The sequence below is a fragment of the Carassius carassius genome, chromosome 28 (genome assembly GCF_963082965.1).
Source record: "Carassius carassius chromosome 28, fCarCar2.1, whole genome shotgun sequence".
NCBI classification, from domain to species: domain Eukaryota; kingdom Metazoa; phylum Chordata; class Actinopteri; order Cypriniformes; family Cyprinidae; genus Carassius; species Carassius carassius.
In genome coordinates, this window is record NC_081782.1 from 27,883,578 (window position 1) to 27,900,659 (window position 17,082).

Genomic DNA, 17,082 nt, shown 5'->3' on the forward strand with positions numbered 1-17,082 from the left:
TTACACTCTTTTATCTTCTGCTTACTGAGCGCCTCAGCCTTACATTTCTCATTTAGTTGAAATGCCTCTGGGATGTCCTGTTGATTAAATCATGGTGACACGCTCCATGACCTCCGACCCCTGTGAATAGATGTCTCTGTAAACTTCAGCGACATCTGTTTGCTCGTCCGTTTCAAGCCTTTCATTCTATAGATTTAGTCAGTCTTTCACTGGCTCAGGCTGCTGATTTGATGTGGCCCTCTGACCGAGAGTTTTCCTGGTGATTTAACAGCCACGTACATGCTGAGGAAGTTCAAAGTTAAAGTCGTCCTCCAGTGTATGGTGGAGCTTGGAGGTTTGTAATGTTGTGACCTACTGCTGCTGTGAGATATCACTATCAGTTCAGAAACAGAGCGCTGTCCTGTGTTTTCCAGACACTAAACCGAGACCTTTAAGACCCACAGTTCAGTACAGACACCGCAGAAAAAATGTGCAAATTATAAGAATGAAAACAAATAATGCAAAACATTTGGATTCTTTAGATATTTGTTTGAAGGCAAGTTTGTAATTTGAAAAACTTTACATAACCACATCAATTTGCCATATTGTCAAGCAAGCAAAGAATTAAAAAAGATGATTTAAAAGATAAAAGATAATATATAAAAATATAAAAAGATAAAAATATATAATGTGCTGTTCAAAGTGAAAACAAAAGTACTGACACATTATGATTGTCAAACATGGGTCAAGTTTATTATTAACTTTTTCCCGCCAGCATTTTTTTTTAAGTTGCCAGCCACCGCCAGCGATTTTGATTATTTTCACTAAAATTTGATGGCCTCCAGTATATTTTGCTGTATGAATATTTGAATATGCAATACACCACAGTAAAGGTCAGAGCCACTGCTTTTAAACCAAAAAAAATCTGTTTTATTCTGGCTTAAAGCATTCTTTTTTATCAATGCTTTAATATAGGTAGGTTTCATAAAACAAATGCATAATTTTGAGCAAAAAAGTGAAAAAAAATGTTTTTTCAAAAACCGCTTCCATCAACACCTCCAAAGCTTGCACAGACATATTCCCCTTCCTGCATCATCATTTGACTCATTATGCAGTTTTCATTTATAATCTGTCTATTGCTGATGATGGCATTATTTCTCATAAGCATCTGTTTACGTAAGAGATCGCTCGTTTCTCTGTCCTGTCCACGTGTGTCATTGATCGGGACATTTTGTGCTCGTTCAGAAGATGTGTAATAACTCCCCCGAGTGTATAACAGTGAAAACATGAAAAGCTGTGAAATCTTGTCAATGGTGTGGAAGCGTTTTCTTGTAAAAGACGAGATAACTCGTCAATGGCGGGGAAAGGGTTAATGTGATGGACTACACACGGTTACTCTGCAGGACGCCTGTGGAAACTCACTTCATCCAGTCCATCCAAAACCATTATTTGTTTGCAGATGCCACATGGTTTATCTAATGTAATGACATGCATTATTGTGTCATTTAAGGTTTGAGATGCTTTTATTCAGAATTTTGAACAGAATATCTGTAAACTTTGACAAGTACCAGCCCTAACAATAAAAAACATATGTCATGATTCAGTGCTTCACAATAATTGGAAGTGAGAGACCCCGTCATTGAAATCCCTTTCAGCCTCTCATGAGTTGAGCTTGTTTAGACCCATTGTTCTTCATTAGTTGTATTTGGGAAGTGATATGCATGCATTGTAAGCAGTAATAATAAATGATAAATAATGTAAAGTATCAACTCAGTACCATGAGCTACATAAGTGCAAATTTATGATTTGGAAAAATCCTAATACAGTATCTCTTGTTTTTGTTTTGCGTTAGTATAACTGCTTGGTTTGACATTTATCTGTCTAATATAATGACATTCATTTCTCCACTCAGGTTGTGTGTGGAGACCTGAAGGCTTTTCTGAACCAAAACCTCTCCAAAGGTAACAATAACTCCTTGTTACTCTGTAATATGTATTTATTTGCAGACACATTTGTGTGAAGCATAAGTACAGAAATAAATAGACCTAAGTTAATGAATTATCTTGGTACAAGGGCCAGCTCTTCAAGTGCAGGTTCATTCAGACTGCAATAAACTGTTCACTTATGCTTTCATTTTGCAGTTTTGCTGTAAAAGAAATGATAGGCAGTTACTAGCAGGCAGTGAACTTTTATGTACTAGCTACTGTTGTCTTGAAATGGATGTGTGTTTGATAGCTCCATACCATAATAAAGCTGGTTTAATTCAGTGTTGAGACTTTCCCTCAAGTACTAACAGTATGAACACTTTTAAATCACCACTAAATGCTCCTTTAAATCGGAATCAGACCAAATCATGAGTTTGTGAATCCGAATCAAACTACAAAATCAGTGCGGATACTTTGTGTTGTTTAACTTTGGATTTAAAGAAATATTTAGAAATTAAATACATATGCTAAGTTTCATTGATGCATCTGTGATACTATCATAACAAACATGAAAACGATGACTATGTTGCATGTGCACCAATAATATGATTATTTCAGTGACGGTGCATGTAAACATCACTGACAGTCATACACCTACAGAAGTCTCCAATACTACATTTTTCAGAATAGGCTATAGGTTGTGTTTTTTTTGGGGGGGGTTTATAATGTTTGTAAACATTTTATTTACCGATATTTTACATTATTTATGAAATGAACATATGCACTGATGTGGTTAATCCTTTTTTTGTATCTAAAAAAAAAGAAGCATTTTTGCCCCCATGTGAATTTCATATTCAGGTGTGACTTAATTGCTGGAAAATATGGTATGCTTAAGCTGCCCTTTAATAAAACTGATGTTACTGCAAGAAAAGATTTTGTTGGATTGGATGTAGACAACAGTTAGAGTAGTTTAACGTCGCTCCAGTCTTTTGAAGTCAGTGTGTGATTGAACACTTTTTAATTGTCACTGGCACTCGTCCAGATGTGCGTTTCCATTGCCACTTGGGTGCCAAATAAAACTCGTGCACACGTCCAGTTTTCCTCCAGTGCTGCTGGTCATGCCGGTTTTATGGTGCGAGCTCAGCGTGACTGCATGTGGTCAGGCAGCTCTATTGTGCAGCCACACATCTATTCAGTTCCACCGCTCTCAGATCAGTCCAGGCCAGAGCAATCGCCCGCCTGCTCCCTGAGCGGCCCGCAGGTGCTGTGAGAAAGCCGGCATCTGTGCGCATACAGAGGGAGGAAGTCCTGCAGCAGGCACACACACGCTCTCATTGAGCTCGTTTCTCACTCGGCACGAGTGAAAGTCTGAGCGCAGGCGGGTGGACTCCCTCTGAGCTCGCTCGGCAATGCCTGCCCAGCCTCTCAAGTTTCCACTGAATGGTAACAAAAGGGACACACACTGAGAGAGAGGAACACCAGGTCCCAGCCTGCCTTCGAAACATGCTCTCCTCTCCTTTTCAGGTAAATCCTGCACCCCTGCTTTTTTTCTTTCTGCCGCTCTCTTTGTTGCAGGCATTCAGGGATTGTGTTGGAGCAGCTGGGAAGGCTGCACGTGTGTCACGACGGCATGCTGAGAGGATCTCTCCCTCTCTCTCTCTCTCTCTCTCTCTCTCTCGCTCTCTCTCTCTCTCTCTCTCTCTCGCTCGCTCTGGGTCACTGTGGAAGTTCCTCCATGGCTCTGTGTTCTGGGTGAGGGTTGAAGCGGACGGGATTAGAACTTGAACTTTTTATTAGGAAAGGAATAGTTAAAGGTGAAGTATGGAGGTGCTAGTCGTGCCGCTTCATAAACAAACAGGTAAAGAGGACGGTACAAACCTTGTATAGATTTATAACTTTTCAAATTTTTTTAAAGAAGCTTGTTATTGCTTTCCACACTCTTGAAAACAAAGGCTCTTTTTTGCACAGATGTGTCCATAAAGAACCTTTAACATCAGTGGAGCCTTTCAAATGCACTTAATGTTCTAAAGTGTGCAAAAAGTTTCTTTATTATAATGTTCTTCACAATACGAAAAAAGTTTTCTTTTAAGATCCATTTGCTGAAATGTAGCCCATTTTTAAGAGTGTAATGTGGTTCCAAATATGTGGTTAAGCGAGTGTTTTCGTCGTTGTAGAGCTGGTTTGTTGTGTTTGGTCGTTGGTGAGAGTCTCTCTGATGTTTCTCAGGCACTGATGTGGTTTCGAGTCGAGTTAAGCGAGCGCTGGAGTCTGTTTGGGCTGCCCCAGGAAGTAACTGTGTGCTTTCCTCCTGTTGTTTTGGCCCACGTATAGCAGTGTTTGCTTTTTGGTGTCTTCCGTTATGCACCTGCATTTATCTGTGCGTATCATGCATTTGTGTAACACTGAGCCTGCTGTGGGTGTGGTTTATGATATAGCGCACACATTGGGCTCAATATTTGTGTGTGTGTGTGTGTGTGTGTCTCGGGCTGCTGCTCAGCTGTATTCTAATGTGGCTTTGCTCATTGTTGCTGTAAGGAGCATGTGGCACTGAGGCATTCCTGCACTTTGCCTTGCACAAAACCCCTTCAGACTGCAGCCAGTCCTGCTGCTGTACGCTCACCATCTGGAGCAGATTGTGAGGATTCATTCAGACTACTCTGACACTTTCTTACCATTCAATATGAAATACTTGAACTGGGTTAGGGCTGGGTACCGAACTTCGATGCCTTTATGGTATCGAACGAAAAACTTCGATACTATGAGTATAGAAAAATTATTTATCTTTCGGTTCCAAAAGCCAAGCGGACGTTTTTTTTGCCAAGCGGCTTTGTCTGTGTGTCTACGTGCATGTAAGGACCTAAATTCGCAGTGATTTGGCTGTCCACCACCACGTGACGTGACAGGGAGGATTTCTGAAGATATCCGCAGTCACACAACACAAGTGTAGTTGTTTTTTTTTATCTCAAAACGTTTCCATTTTACAATGCCAAAGAGGTCTAAAGTGTGGCTACACTTTATAAAAGTGGATGCCGAGTCAGCAAAGTGCAACATATGCGATAAGAGTATTGCAACCAAAGCCGGCGAGTGTTTTTCCCTCCCTCCCTGTTTAGTTTGGTCTACTCCATTGCTTATCTTGAAACACGCCCCTTTCACGTCGTCTAAAAAACAGAGAGAGAGAGACAAATTTATCCGGTACAGCGAATTTCTCTAAGCAGCTGGCCACTGTATATGTTCACTTAAAACATAACCGACTGTGTTTTTATGAGAATACTTGCAGAGACAATTATTTTGATATAATTGTGTGTGTATGTATTCATTCAGAAGTTACTATATGCGAAAGATGAATTCATTCTCTGTACGTGCATTGTCTGAAATGCTGCTCACAGCGCATGCTTTGAATGAGTGAGCGCAAGCTCCGAACGCGGCCGAATTGTTTAAAACGCTTGAATTAGCAATATTTAGAAACAAGTGCAAACGATCAACTACGATCCGTTTCACCCATTCAAGCGAGTGAACAACGCGAATCAAGTTAGGAATTTTACATCACTTTTTACGATAGCCCATCAAACTGGAAAACACAATAGCCCAGGGACATGGGGCTAACAATTTTGCGAGCCCTGCACCTCAGATCTATCCAGTTTGTGAAACACTGGTTTCCACACTGGTTTCGTTAAACAAAATAAATTCTTATTTTAAAAGATTGACTCAAAAGAATCATCGGTTCACTAATTGGATCATGAACTTGTATTACCGAGCCAAAGATGATCTATTATTGAACATCTCGAATGAATAAAGACTTCAAGTTCATCTGTAAAGCACATAAAGCTATCGTTTGAGTTTATAAACTTCTATTTCATGCATGATTCGTATGGATCTGCTAACTGAATGCAAAGTGTGCGTTCTAGACGAATGTTTGTGTCTTGATGAGCATGTATGTATGTATGCTCACTAGGAGTCTCTAAATGAACAGCTGCTGTTTTTTTTTTTTTGTTTTTTTCAACGGAGGATCAGTTGCCCTATTGGTTAAAATCCCCAAACCGTTTACTTAAATATTAAATTAATAAATGACATCAAAACTGGGGCGTTTGCGTTATGATGTGGTGGGCTGCTGTGGGCCAAAAAGTCCAGGGCAACTTTTTGGTCCCAGTCCGCCCCTGAATGGCACACCCCTATCCAAAAAGCACAACCAGTTGTATTAAATAATGTTATCCTGAGTGTGAAGTGTTACCAGAATTTGTTTTAATTAAGGTGAAAAATAAATGTTTTGTGTTTAATGTATTTGTGTTGATGTTGAAATGGATTTTAAAACATATGGTATCGAAAAACGTATCGTTAGGAACCGGTATCGAAACTGAGGTATCGAAATTGGCACCGGATCGAAAGATTTTGAACAATACCCAACCCTAAACTGGGTTTGAAATTTTAACAGAAAGGCTGCCCTAAAAATTTCTTTCTGAAAATTCTCACAATCATTTCTGTTCTTTGAAAGCTGTATGACTGACTTCCAAAGAAACACAGAAGGAATAGCTGAACCACTTTTTCCATAAATGAAAGCTGTCAAGCCTTAAAAAGGATGAAAAATAGCAATAAAACAAGTCATATGAATACAATATGTTTGAGGAACAGAATGAAATATGTTGCCATTAGGGATTCATGATATTGGATTTTTACCTCAATTTGGCTGATAGCAGATGCTGATACTGATATGTAGTTTATATAAAAAAAAATGTTAGAATTAAATAAACAATAATAAAGTTATTTTATAATGACAGTACATTAAACGATTTGAAAAGAACTATAAATAAACTATATATTAATCACTGCATTTTTTTATCTGAAATGGTAACCTTGGCATTTTATTTTGAATTAACATTTGTAAATGTTCTAAAACAAAAGACTTGTAAAAATTCTGAAAATCTTTGTATCTCGTCTAGGGCTGGGCGATATACAAAAAAAAATGATATCTCGATATTGTCAAATTTTTTACGATATTCGATATATATCTCGATATGTTTGCATTTGCATTTAAATAATAAAAAATAAAACATGATTTTCTTTTGCCCATTAAAAAAAAAACCCATTTAGATTAAACAGCTAATTTAAGCAGTTAAAAAAATCTAGACCAAGAGATCACAAGTTTTTAAGCTAAGAACACAAGTCTGTCAACTGTCTGTGGTTTTAAGAGAAGCTCTGTGGCATGAAACTATGTTCCTACTGACCCTAAAAACCCTCTTAGATGGGGAGCTAGTTGCTGAAGCACATAGCTATTTCTTATATATAAATATATATAAATGAATACCAAAGACTTTTGCATTTTCTCTGTCTATATTATGGAAACTGTTAAACATATCAGTGAAATTCCCCAATAGTAATTCCAAATGGCCATAGCCTATGTTTCTCTATTCAAACATCAGCGGTCGAGTAAGTGCATTTATTTTGTGATCACAAATGCAAACAATACAGTTGAGATCAAACGACAGAACACAGACCGGCTGAACGACGCTTTCATTAGATCGCTCAATTCCAGCTTGTTAGTGTTTTCAGATTATCACCGGCGGCTCTTCCGCAATGAGGAGTGAGCACGTGCGCATGGTTGCCAGATTGCTTAAAATAAGCAAACACCGGGCAGAAAATGCGGAGCTCTGATTCGGAGATTTAAACTCTTGTTATCTGGCAACCGCTATCATTAAAGCTCTCGTATTAGAGGGGCGTAGAGCAGTCAGCAGTTACAGGTTCCTTTTTTGGACATTCGGCGCGTTCTTTTGGGAAAGTATGCTTGAATTTGAAATATTCGATATTCCCAATATATTCAAACTGTACATCGTCGTCACAATTATTCCGATATTATCGCTAATATTCGATATATCGCCCAGCCCTAATCTCGGCCAAATACATGTCTGGATATTTACTAGGATTTTGTCTGATCCTAGTTAACCATACATCAATAGAAAGCTTATTTATTATAAATCTCATCGTTTTGAAAAATTGACACTTAAGACTGATTTTGTGGTCCGGGGACAGATTTGTTTATTTTGCTTTCATTTTATTAGAAGTAGGCCAACAGCACCCCCTACAGAATTGAAAACTCTGCACCGATATCTTGATAACCAATATGCAGAACTGATATTCATTTATTGTTTTTCTTTTGTTTTAGTCACAGTTGTTAGCATTGAACTGAACAAACTGTTATTATGCGAGATAATATTTTCTAAAAGTTATACAGTTAATGTTAAAATTATTTAGTTTTGAATGAATGGATGATCTTAAAAGCTACATACGTTTGGTGGCCTCGCTGGGACATTCCTGAGCATCAACCGAGACTATGTTTGTAAGCATAGACAACAGAGAGAGAATTAATGTTTTATTTAATTCAACATTCAATTTATTTAATCATTTGACACATCTAATTTGTGCATTAATGGCTTATTTTAATTAAAGCAAGTTTCTTTACCTGTGATCAGCCAAAATGGCAGTCTTGCAGTTCTCAAATGCCCAAAGATGGTGCATTTATTGCTGTGTCCAATACTACAAAACTGATATCCATTTATGGAAAAATATCGGATATTGAACCGATTATCGCCAATCTCCATTTATAAGTCAAATCAAATTGGACAATTCTTATTGTTGTCATGGAATATTACAGTGTTCATTGTAAATGATTTATCTGTGCACATCATTTATAAATAGTTTCCACATAATCTTTAATAAGAAACGACAACGCTTTTCTGATAACTTGATCACTAAGGTGAGGGCAGAAGAATAAGGCTTTCTAACAGCCTGAGGAGTCTGAAACCCAAATGAAACATCCTAATTAGAAAAGGACAATGAACCATTCAATTCCTGTTAAACAAAATCAAGTCCCGTCCTGTAAAAAGACAATAATAATTTCTGCTTTAGACCTACTTTAAATGTAATTTGTGCATTGGTCGCACCAGGTTTGATGGCACTGATGCCAAACAGCTTTGATTCTTCTTTCTTGAATGAAATTTGAGAGTTTGAAACATTGAAAAAACATTGATGGATAATCCGTAAAATAAATCGAGAAATGCTTTTGAAGAGTGTGCGCTATGAGCACGGTATAACATCGGGGACAGGATATTTAGCTTTTCTGAGGTGTGAGGCTATTTATTTCATAACAAGATATGAAAATATCGGTAGAAGTGTCAACAGCTTCATGCATGTCATTTTAAAATACAAGTCTCACATCAGAAATACATTTAGAATTAAGTTTTTTGTTGTGGATGTGTTTTTTTTTTTTTTTTTTTTGCCGTACACTCCACGACCCACTCTGAACGGTCTCGCAAACCACTTTTGGGTCATGACCCAACAGTTAAAAAACACTGAAGTAGCTAATAATGTGTGCTATGACTGGTCACTTTCAGTAGCGCGCTCTTTTAGAGGCAATCATAACCACATTTCATTTATGTAAATGAGTCATGACCACATCTGCTGTCGTACTTTATGAAAGCATGAGAGGTACTTTGTGTTGGTGGTATATAAAGTCAATAGAACATTGTAAACACAGCTCAGTAGCCAGACAAAGACGCACTGTGAGCGTCACAGACAGCTGGAAGATCAGATTGTGTTCAGGACGGTGTATTTGGAGTGTGTGTGGGACGCAGGCATGCGTAGAGGTGGAGTCGTTGGCATGCGTCGTCTCATTCAGACAGTACTGGGTGTGTTCACTCCATTGCGTGTTTGTGCGTGATTGCGAAGCCCATTTGCATGGTTTTGCATCTGATATGCCACAACATTTACATGATTTGCATTCCCATTCAGAAGACACCACAGAATTCAATGAAAGCGTTTCTAGTGTCTTGGCCTCCATCTCCATACTGTAAGCTTCCCTCACATATCCCACACACACACAACAGTCACTTACTGGGGTCTGAAGGAGACATTCATGGCTGCAAGTCATTAAACAGTACTGACACTATACAAGGGGATGCAAGGGATACAGTTAAGTGACAAAAGTTTTCCCAAAACTGCCTGAAAAACTCACCTTTTAAAGACTTTGCAGTGAGATTTAACCAGCGGATGCTCCAGTGATTTTAGTGGATGTGTTCACACAGGAGTCCTAGAGGATCAACAGGTGTAGAGAACCACTTTAAACCAGAAAATCTTCTGTATCATATTAGATATGCACATTACTGAGGACAGTAAATTATCAACATGTTCAAAACTTTGAGAAACCTGTTGAACTACATACTTTCAGTCGTATAGTTGAATAGTTTTTACAGCAAGCGAGTAAAAGGCCTTTTAGAACAATAGTGAAAACCTCTTCAGGTCGTGAAGACGAATACTGTTATAAAACGTCGCATTTATTTTCATTACAATCTATCTATCTATTTCATCTTATTTATAAGCAATGTAAATAGAAGTAGCTGGACTAAATGTGATATATTTGTTCAGTCTGGGCCTCTGAATGAACCCTTCTATTATGAACTATGAGCCATAACAGCCTGATGTTTCAAATGATACACAACAGAAACACATTTGAACTCTACCATTTAAAAATAAACAAATAAATAATAAAAATGTCAGGCTTTACAGGGTTAACATGTTCCACTAGTTTGACAAATCATTTTGTGAAAAGTTTTGCTTGAAATGTGTCGTTATGCTATTTATTGGCATAAAATGAAATGCCACTTCATTTGATAGCTTTATTATCTATAAATCAACATTTTTTTTATGTTTTTAAGGCCGCCCATTTCTCTTTGAATCTGACTGAAAACAGTGGGAAACCAATCACTCCCACATGTACTGCAGAGGAAATGGACTTGAAGTACAATACGAGTTGACCACAAGTCTGTTCAGATTTAAAAGCACTTTTGTCAATTCAGAGTAGTTCAGTTCAGTTTGATACACTGAACAGCACTTCAGTTCGGCAGTTTGATTTATTTTGTATTTCATAATAGTTTTACTTTTTACTGCAAAGCCTGTAATGGACTGACTGATGACAGGTTTCACTTGTGACAACTTGCCCCATAGAGTTTGAACGCACGCGTCTCGTCACAAAAAAAGAGTTTGAGAATCAGAACATGCAACTTTACACAACTGCATCAGAATGTGATTTATTCAGTTTTAGCCTTTTAAATTGTTGACCAGTAAACAGTTATTTTTCAGGTCTGATGCTGCACAAAAATTTTTTTCAATGATCCGTTGAAAAAGCACAACATTACGTCACTACATCCAAGTAATTTGAGTGGCATTTCTGCTTTGCAAACAGGCTGTAAAACTGGATCTGCTTGAGAGAACGAATTCATTTCCATTCTGCCCATTCTGTGATCCATTCAAGCCTCTGCTGGTCTGTGAAATGTGTTTTTCCTCTCAGAAGATCTCAGCTCTTATTTGTGAACATCAGTTTGACTGTGTTTGTGTTTGCAGGCAACATTTCCCTGGTAACGCCGTCCAGCTACAGCCCAGCCACCAAGATCACACTAGGAACAGTCAACTCCAATGTGGGAGCCAAGATGGTTAGTGTCACGCAAACACACCTGTGTACTTAAACTCATAGGGCCCTATTTTAACGATCTAAACACAAAGTGTAAAGCGCAGGTGCACTCAGGCCGTGTCCAAATCCACATTTGCTATTTTAATTACGGAAAAACCCCAAAAACGCCAGGCGCATGGTCTAAACGGGTTGTCCCCATTTTCTTAATGAGTAATGGGTGTTTTTTGGGCGTAACGTGCAGTAAACCAATCAGAGTCTCATCTTCCATTCCCTTTAAGAGCCAGTTGTGCTCGTGCCATGACGGATTTGCTATTTACATGGTGGAACGCGTCTCCGAGATTAAACGGAGCTGCTCATGTGCGAGCAAATAATTAATTCTGATACATGTGATGACTATCCATTATGACATGTAGGCATTTATATATTTAATTTGCCTTCAAAAAATTCATATGCATTGCAATCCATTAATTTGTAATATTTGGCATGTTTGTGTGCTGCTGTGTTTAATAAGCAGCGTGTACACTCTTTAAATAACAAAGAAAAAACATTGCTCCAGACTTTAGACCAGGTTTGAGTTGGTCTATGGCGCAGTCTATTTTCAGCTTCTTAAAATAGTAATGCGCCTGAACAAACTTCTTTTTTAGACCAGCACGCCCGTGGGTGCAAAAATTAAACAACGTGGCGCTGGATGGGAAAATGCGAACGCACCGGACTGAAACTAGCAAACACACTTGTGCCGAGCGTATTATAGGGCCCTATGTGTCCCAAACACACTGATTAAACAAAGGCTGCTGGAAGCAATCTTGTGACCATTTTTGATGTATTCAACATTGGCAACAGTTGTGTGCATCCATATGCAGTGTCATCACGTATAATTTCATAAGCATTTATGTTTGTTTTGTAAAGATGTCAAATGATTTAGAGGAACCATAACTGAGAATCCACTAGTATGCAAGAAGTAAAATGCAGTAAATCTGCAAAACACAATATGCTGTGATATAAAAAAAAACAATCAATATTTATCTATGTATAAAGCATAAATCTATCTAAAGTACAATGATTCACTAGAAATCAAATGTCTCAATTCTGTTGTAATTTTTTTGCTGTTTAGTTTCAAATCAGAAACTGTAGGAACATAATGTTGTCATAAAACTGTACTCCCAACCCATGGAGCAGATGTGAAACTGGACCGGGGGCAGAGTTTTTAGGAAGCTTACTGCCACAAAAACAAAACAAAAACCAACGATGTTCACAAATTGTATCATCTATATTTATATAATCTAATTGCAACACAAAATGACAACAACATCATGCACAAAGAAATAAAAGGATAACTCTTAAAGTCGAAATACTTTGAGAATAAAGTCGAAATACTTTGAGAATAAAGTCGAAATACTTTGAGAATAAAGTCGAAATACTTTGAGAATAAAGTCGAAATACTTTGAGAATAAAGTCGAAATACTTTGAGAATAAAGTCGAAATACTTTGAGAATAAAGTCGAAATACTTTGAGAATAAAGTCGAAATACTTTGAGAATAAAGCCGAAATACTATGAGAATAAAGTCGAAATACTTTGAGAATAAAGCTGAAATACTTTGAGAATTAAGTCAGAATACTTTGAGAATACTTTGAGAATAGTCGAAATACTTTGAGAATACTTTGAGAATAAAGTCGAAATACTTTGAGAATACTTTGAGAGTAAAGTCGAAATACTTTGAGAGTAAAGTCGAAATACTTTGAGAGTAAAGTCGAAATACTTTGAGAGTAAAGTCGAAATACTTTGAGAGTAAAGTCGAAATACTTTGAGAGTAAAGTCGAAATGCTTTGAGAATAAAGTCGAAATGCTTTGAGAATAAAGTCGAAATGCTTTGAGAATAAAGTCGAAATGCTTTGAGAATAAAGTCGAAATGCTTTGAGAATAAAGTCGAAATGCTTTGAGAATAAAGTCGAAATGCTTTGAGAATAAAGTCGAAATGCTTTGAGAATAAAGTCGAAATGCTTTGAGAATAAAGTCGAAATGCTTTGAGAATAAAGTCGAAATGCTTTGAGAATAAAGTCGAAATGCTTTGAGAATAAAGTCGAAATGCTTTGAGAATAAAGTCGAAATGCTTTGAGAATAAAGTCGAAATGCTTTGAGAATAAAGTCGAAATGCTTTGAGAATAAAGCTGAAATACTTTGAGAATAAAGTCAGAATACTTTGAGAATACTTTGAGAATAAAGTCGAAATACTATGAGAATAAAGTCGAATAAATTCGGAATACTCTGAGAATAAAGTTGAAATACTATGAGAATAAAGTCAGAATACTTTGAGAATACTTTGAGAATAAAGTCGAAATACTTTGAGAGTAAAGTCGAAATACTTTGAGAGTAAAGTCGAAATACTTTGAGAGTAAAGTCGAAATACTTTGAGAATAAAGTCGAAATGCTTTGAGAATAAAGTCGAAATGCTTTGAGAATAAAGTCGAAATGCTTTGAGAATAAAGTCGAAATGCTTTGAGAATAAAGTCGAAATGCTTTGAGAATAAAGCTGAAATACTTTGAGAATAAAGCTGAAATACTTTGAGAATAAAGCTGAAATACTTTGAGAATAAAGCTGAAATACTTTGAGAATAAAGTCAGAATACTTTGAGAATACTTTGAGAATAAAGTCGAAATACTATGAGAATAAAGTCGAATAAATTCGGAATACTCTGAGAATAAAGTCGAAATACTCTGAGAATAAAGTCGAAATACTATGAGAATAAAGTCGAAATACTATGAGAATAAAGTCGAAATACTATGAGAATAAAGTCGAAATACTATGAGAATAAAGTCGAAATACTATGAGAATAAAGTCGAAATACTTTGAGAGTAAAGTCGAAATACTTTGAGAGTAAAGTCGAAATACTTTGAGAGTAAAGTCGAAATACTTTGAGAGTAAAGTCGAAATACTTTGAGAGTAAAGTCGAAATACTATGAGAGTAAAGTCGAAATACTATGAGAGTAAAGTCGAAATACTATGAGAGTAAAGTCGAAATACTATGAGAATAAAGTCAAAATACTATGAGAATAAAGTCGAAATACTATGAGAATAAAGTCGAAATACTTTGAGAATAAAGTCGAAATACTTTGAGAATAAAGTCGAAATACTTTGAGAATAAAGTCGAAATACTTTGAGAATAAAGTCGAAATACTTTGAGAATAAAGTCGAAATACTTTGAGAATAAAGTCGAAATACTTTGAGAATAAAGTCGAAATACTTTGAGAATAAAGTCAGAATACTTTGAGAATACTTTGAGAATAAAGTCAATTCTATGAGAATAAAGCTGAAATACTTTGAGAATAAAGTCAGAATACTTTGAGAATAAAGTCAGAATACTTTGAGAATACTTTGAGAATACTTTGAGAATAAAGCAGAAATACTTTGAGAATAAAGCAGAAAAACTTTGAGAATAAAGCAGAAAAACTTTGAGAATAAAGCTGAAATAGTTTGAGAATAAAGTCGAAATACTTTGAGAATAAAGTCGAAATACTTTGACTTAATTCTCAAAGTATTTCAGCTTTATTCTCAGAATACTATGAGAATACTTTGAGAATAGTCGAAATACTTTGAGAATAAAGTCAGAATACTTTGAGAATACTTTGAGAATACTTTGAGAATACTTTGAGAATAAAGCTGAAATACTTTGAGAATTAAGTCAGAATACTTTGAGAATACTTTGAGAATAAAGTCGAAATACTATGAGAATAAAGTCGAAATAATTTGAGAATAAAGCTGAAATACTTTGAGAATAAAGTCAGAATACTTTGAGAATAAAGTCGAAATACTTTGAGAATAAAGCTGAAATACTTTGAGAATTAAGTCAGAATACTTTGAGAATAAAGTCGAAATACTATGAGAATAAAGTCGAATAAATTCGGAATACTCTGAGAATAAAGTCGAAATACTCTGAGAATAAGGTCAGAATACTCTGAGAATAAAGTCAGAATACTCTGAGAATAAAGTCAGAATACTCTGAGAATAAAATCAGAATACTCTGAGAATAAAGTCAGAATACTCTGAGAATAAAATCAGAATACTCTGAGAATAAAATCAGAATACTCTGAGAATAAAATCAGAATACTCTGAGAATAAAGTCAGAATACTCTGAGAATAAAGTCAAAATACTTTGAGAATCGGGGGACAGTATGCTTGGAAATAATATTTCATATCTTCCATTGCATTCGTTTTTTTGTAGCCATGAGCATTAAGATAAGCAATAAGATTTTTAAATTTACAAATTATATAATTAACACAAATTAAAGTCAACTGATGAGATCTTAAGTGTTACCAGTAAATAACAAAAACATTGTAACTTTGCCTGTCTTGTTCACAAATTCTACCTCCTTGTGTGAAAAGCGACTTAGAGTTGAGGAAAACCAAGCAAGTCATCGTAAGATGTCAATAAACACAAGAAGTTTCCCTTACACAAGTTTTCAGTCATCATTCAAAACTATAGAAACTAGGACAGAATGATATTGAGGGGAAATAAGAGCAAAACAATGTTTGTAGAGGGGACAGTCGTGCTGCAGTTCATGCTGTGTCCAGCAGTGGGCAGTGAATCCTGACAGGATCTGATAGACTGGCTTTACTGCACGAGTACACACACAGATAAGGAGAGGGGGGTGTTTATGGGTCAGTATGGCTGCACCGAGCTGAACAAAAGAAAGGAATGTAGAAAAGATGCAATCACACGAAGGAGCGAGACGGTGCTGTAAGAGGAGACCTAGAACGACTGTCAGGAAGTATCTTCTTTGTAAATGCATACTTTTAAAGGTGAAATGTGTGTTTGTTTTCAGTGCTAAACTATTTCATCCTATTCTAGCTAAACACAAAACCACAAGTAAGCAATTTTTAGGTCAACTTCCTGAAGAATGTGTTGGTGGAGGGGCAGTGAAAGGAGCTAATGAGTTTATGAACGAGTGGATGGCGTGAGAGACCCTCGTTAAGACCCTCACTCGCTCGGTGTTTGGATACGCTCTGAGCAGATCTCACTTACGATCACGTCCTGTTCTCTCAGTTTCACCTTCATATCCATTAACATAAGAGAGAGCGCAGTAACGGGCTGAGAGATGCTACCGAAGCTTACTGTAATCTGCCTGCTGAATGCAGTGATGCACATTTAAAGAGTGGCATGCTGCAGGGTCCAGAGACGAAAATTAGACATGTTGCCTTGACAGCAAACTAAAATATGTTTAAGTACTAAAGTACTAAAATGAGTAAAACTAAAATAACATCAATTAAAACATTTCATTAAATAATTAAATTCAATCAATTTAATCAACTACAGTATGATTCAAATATATGGGAAAAAAAGTTATAAAAATTATAAAAAAAAGCATAAAATTAAAATGAAAACCTAATACATGAAAGTAATAGCCATTTTAAAAAATGCTATAATAATATATAAATATATTATAACAAAACTACTAATATAATAAAAAATTACTAAAATATGAGACTAAAACTATACTTTTATATATATATATATATATATATATATATATATATATATATATATATATATATATATATATATATATATATATATATATATATATATATATACTTTTAACTGATATTTCAGTTTTATGTTGCATGCTTTAATTTGTCAGTTAGCATATTATAAATGAAACCATTTAAATGCAATTCACGCAATAATATTAAATTAAATTAAAATTAAATTAAATTTATGCATTTAGCA

The 17,082-nt window shown here is 36.0% G+C and overlaps 1 protein-coding gene across 5 annotated transcripts in view; it reads left to right on the forward strand.

Annotated features, from left to right (window-relative positions):
- The window catches only part of LOC132108259 (transcription factor Dp-2-like), a 144,751-nt gene that overhangs the window by 106,259 nt on the left and 21,410 nt on the right, over window positions 1–17,082 (forward strand). For 3 of the 5 annotated variants that reach the window (XM_059514935.1, XM_059514933.1, XM_059514934.1), the window contains exons 3-4: window positions 1,892–1,940; window positions 11,292–11,380. In XM_059514935.1, the coding sequence (XP_059370918.1) occupies window positions 1,892–1,940; window positions 11,292–11,380 (138 nt within the window). Of the gene's footprint in view, window positions 1–1,891; window positions 1,941–3,702; window positions 3,763–11,291; window positions 11,381–17,082 lie in introns of those variants that run through there. The other 2 variants (XM_059514936.1, XM_059514937.1) reach the window with 2 other exon arrangements.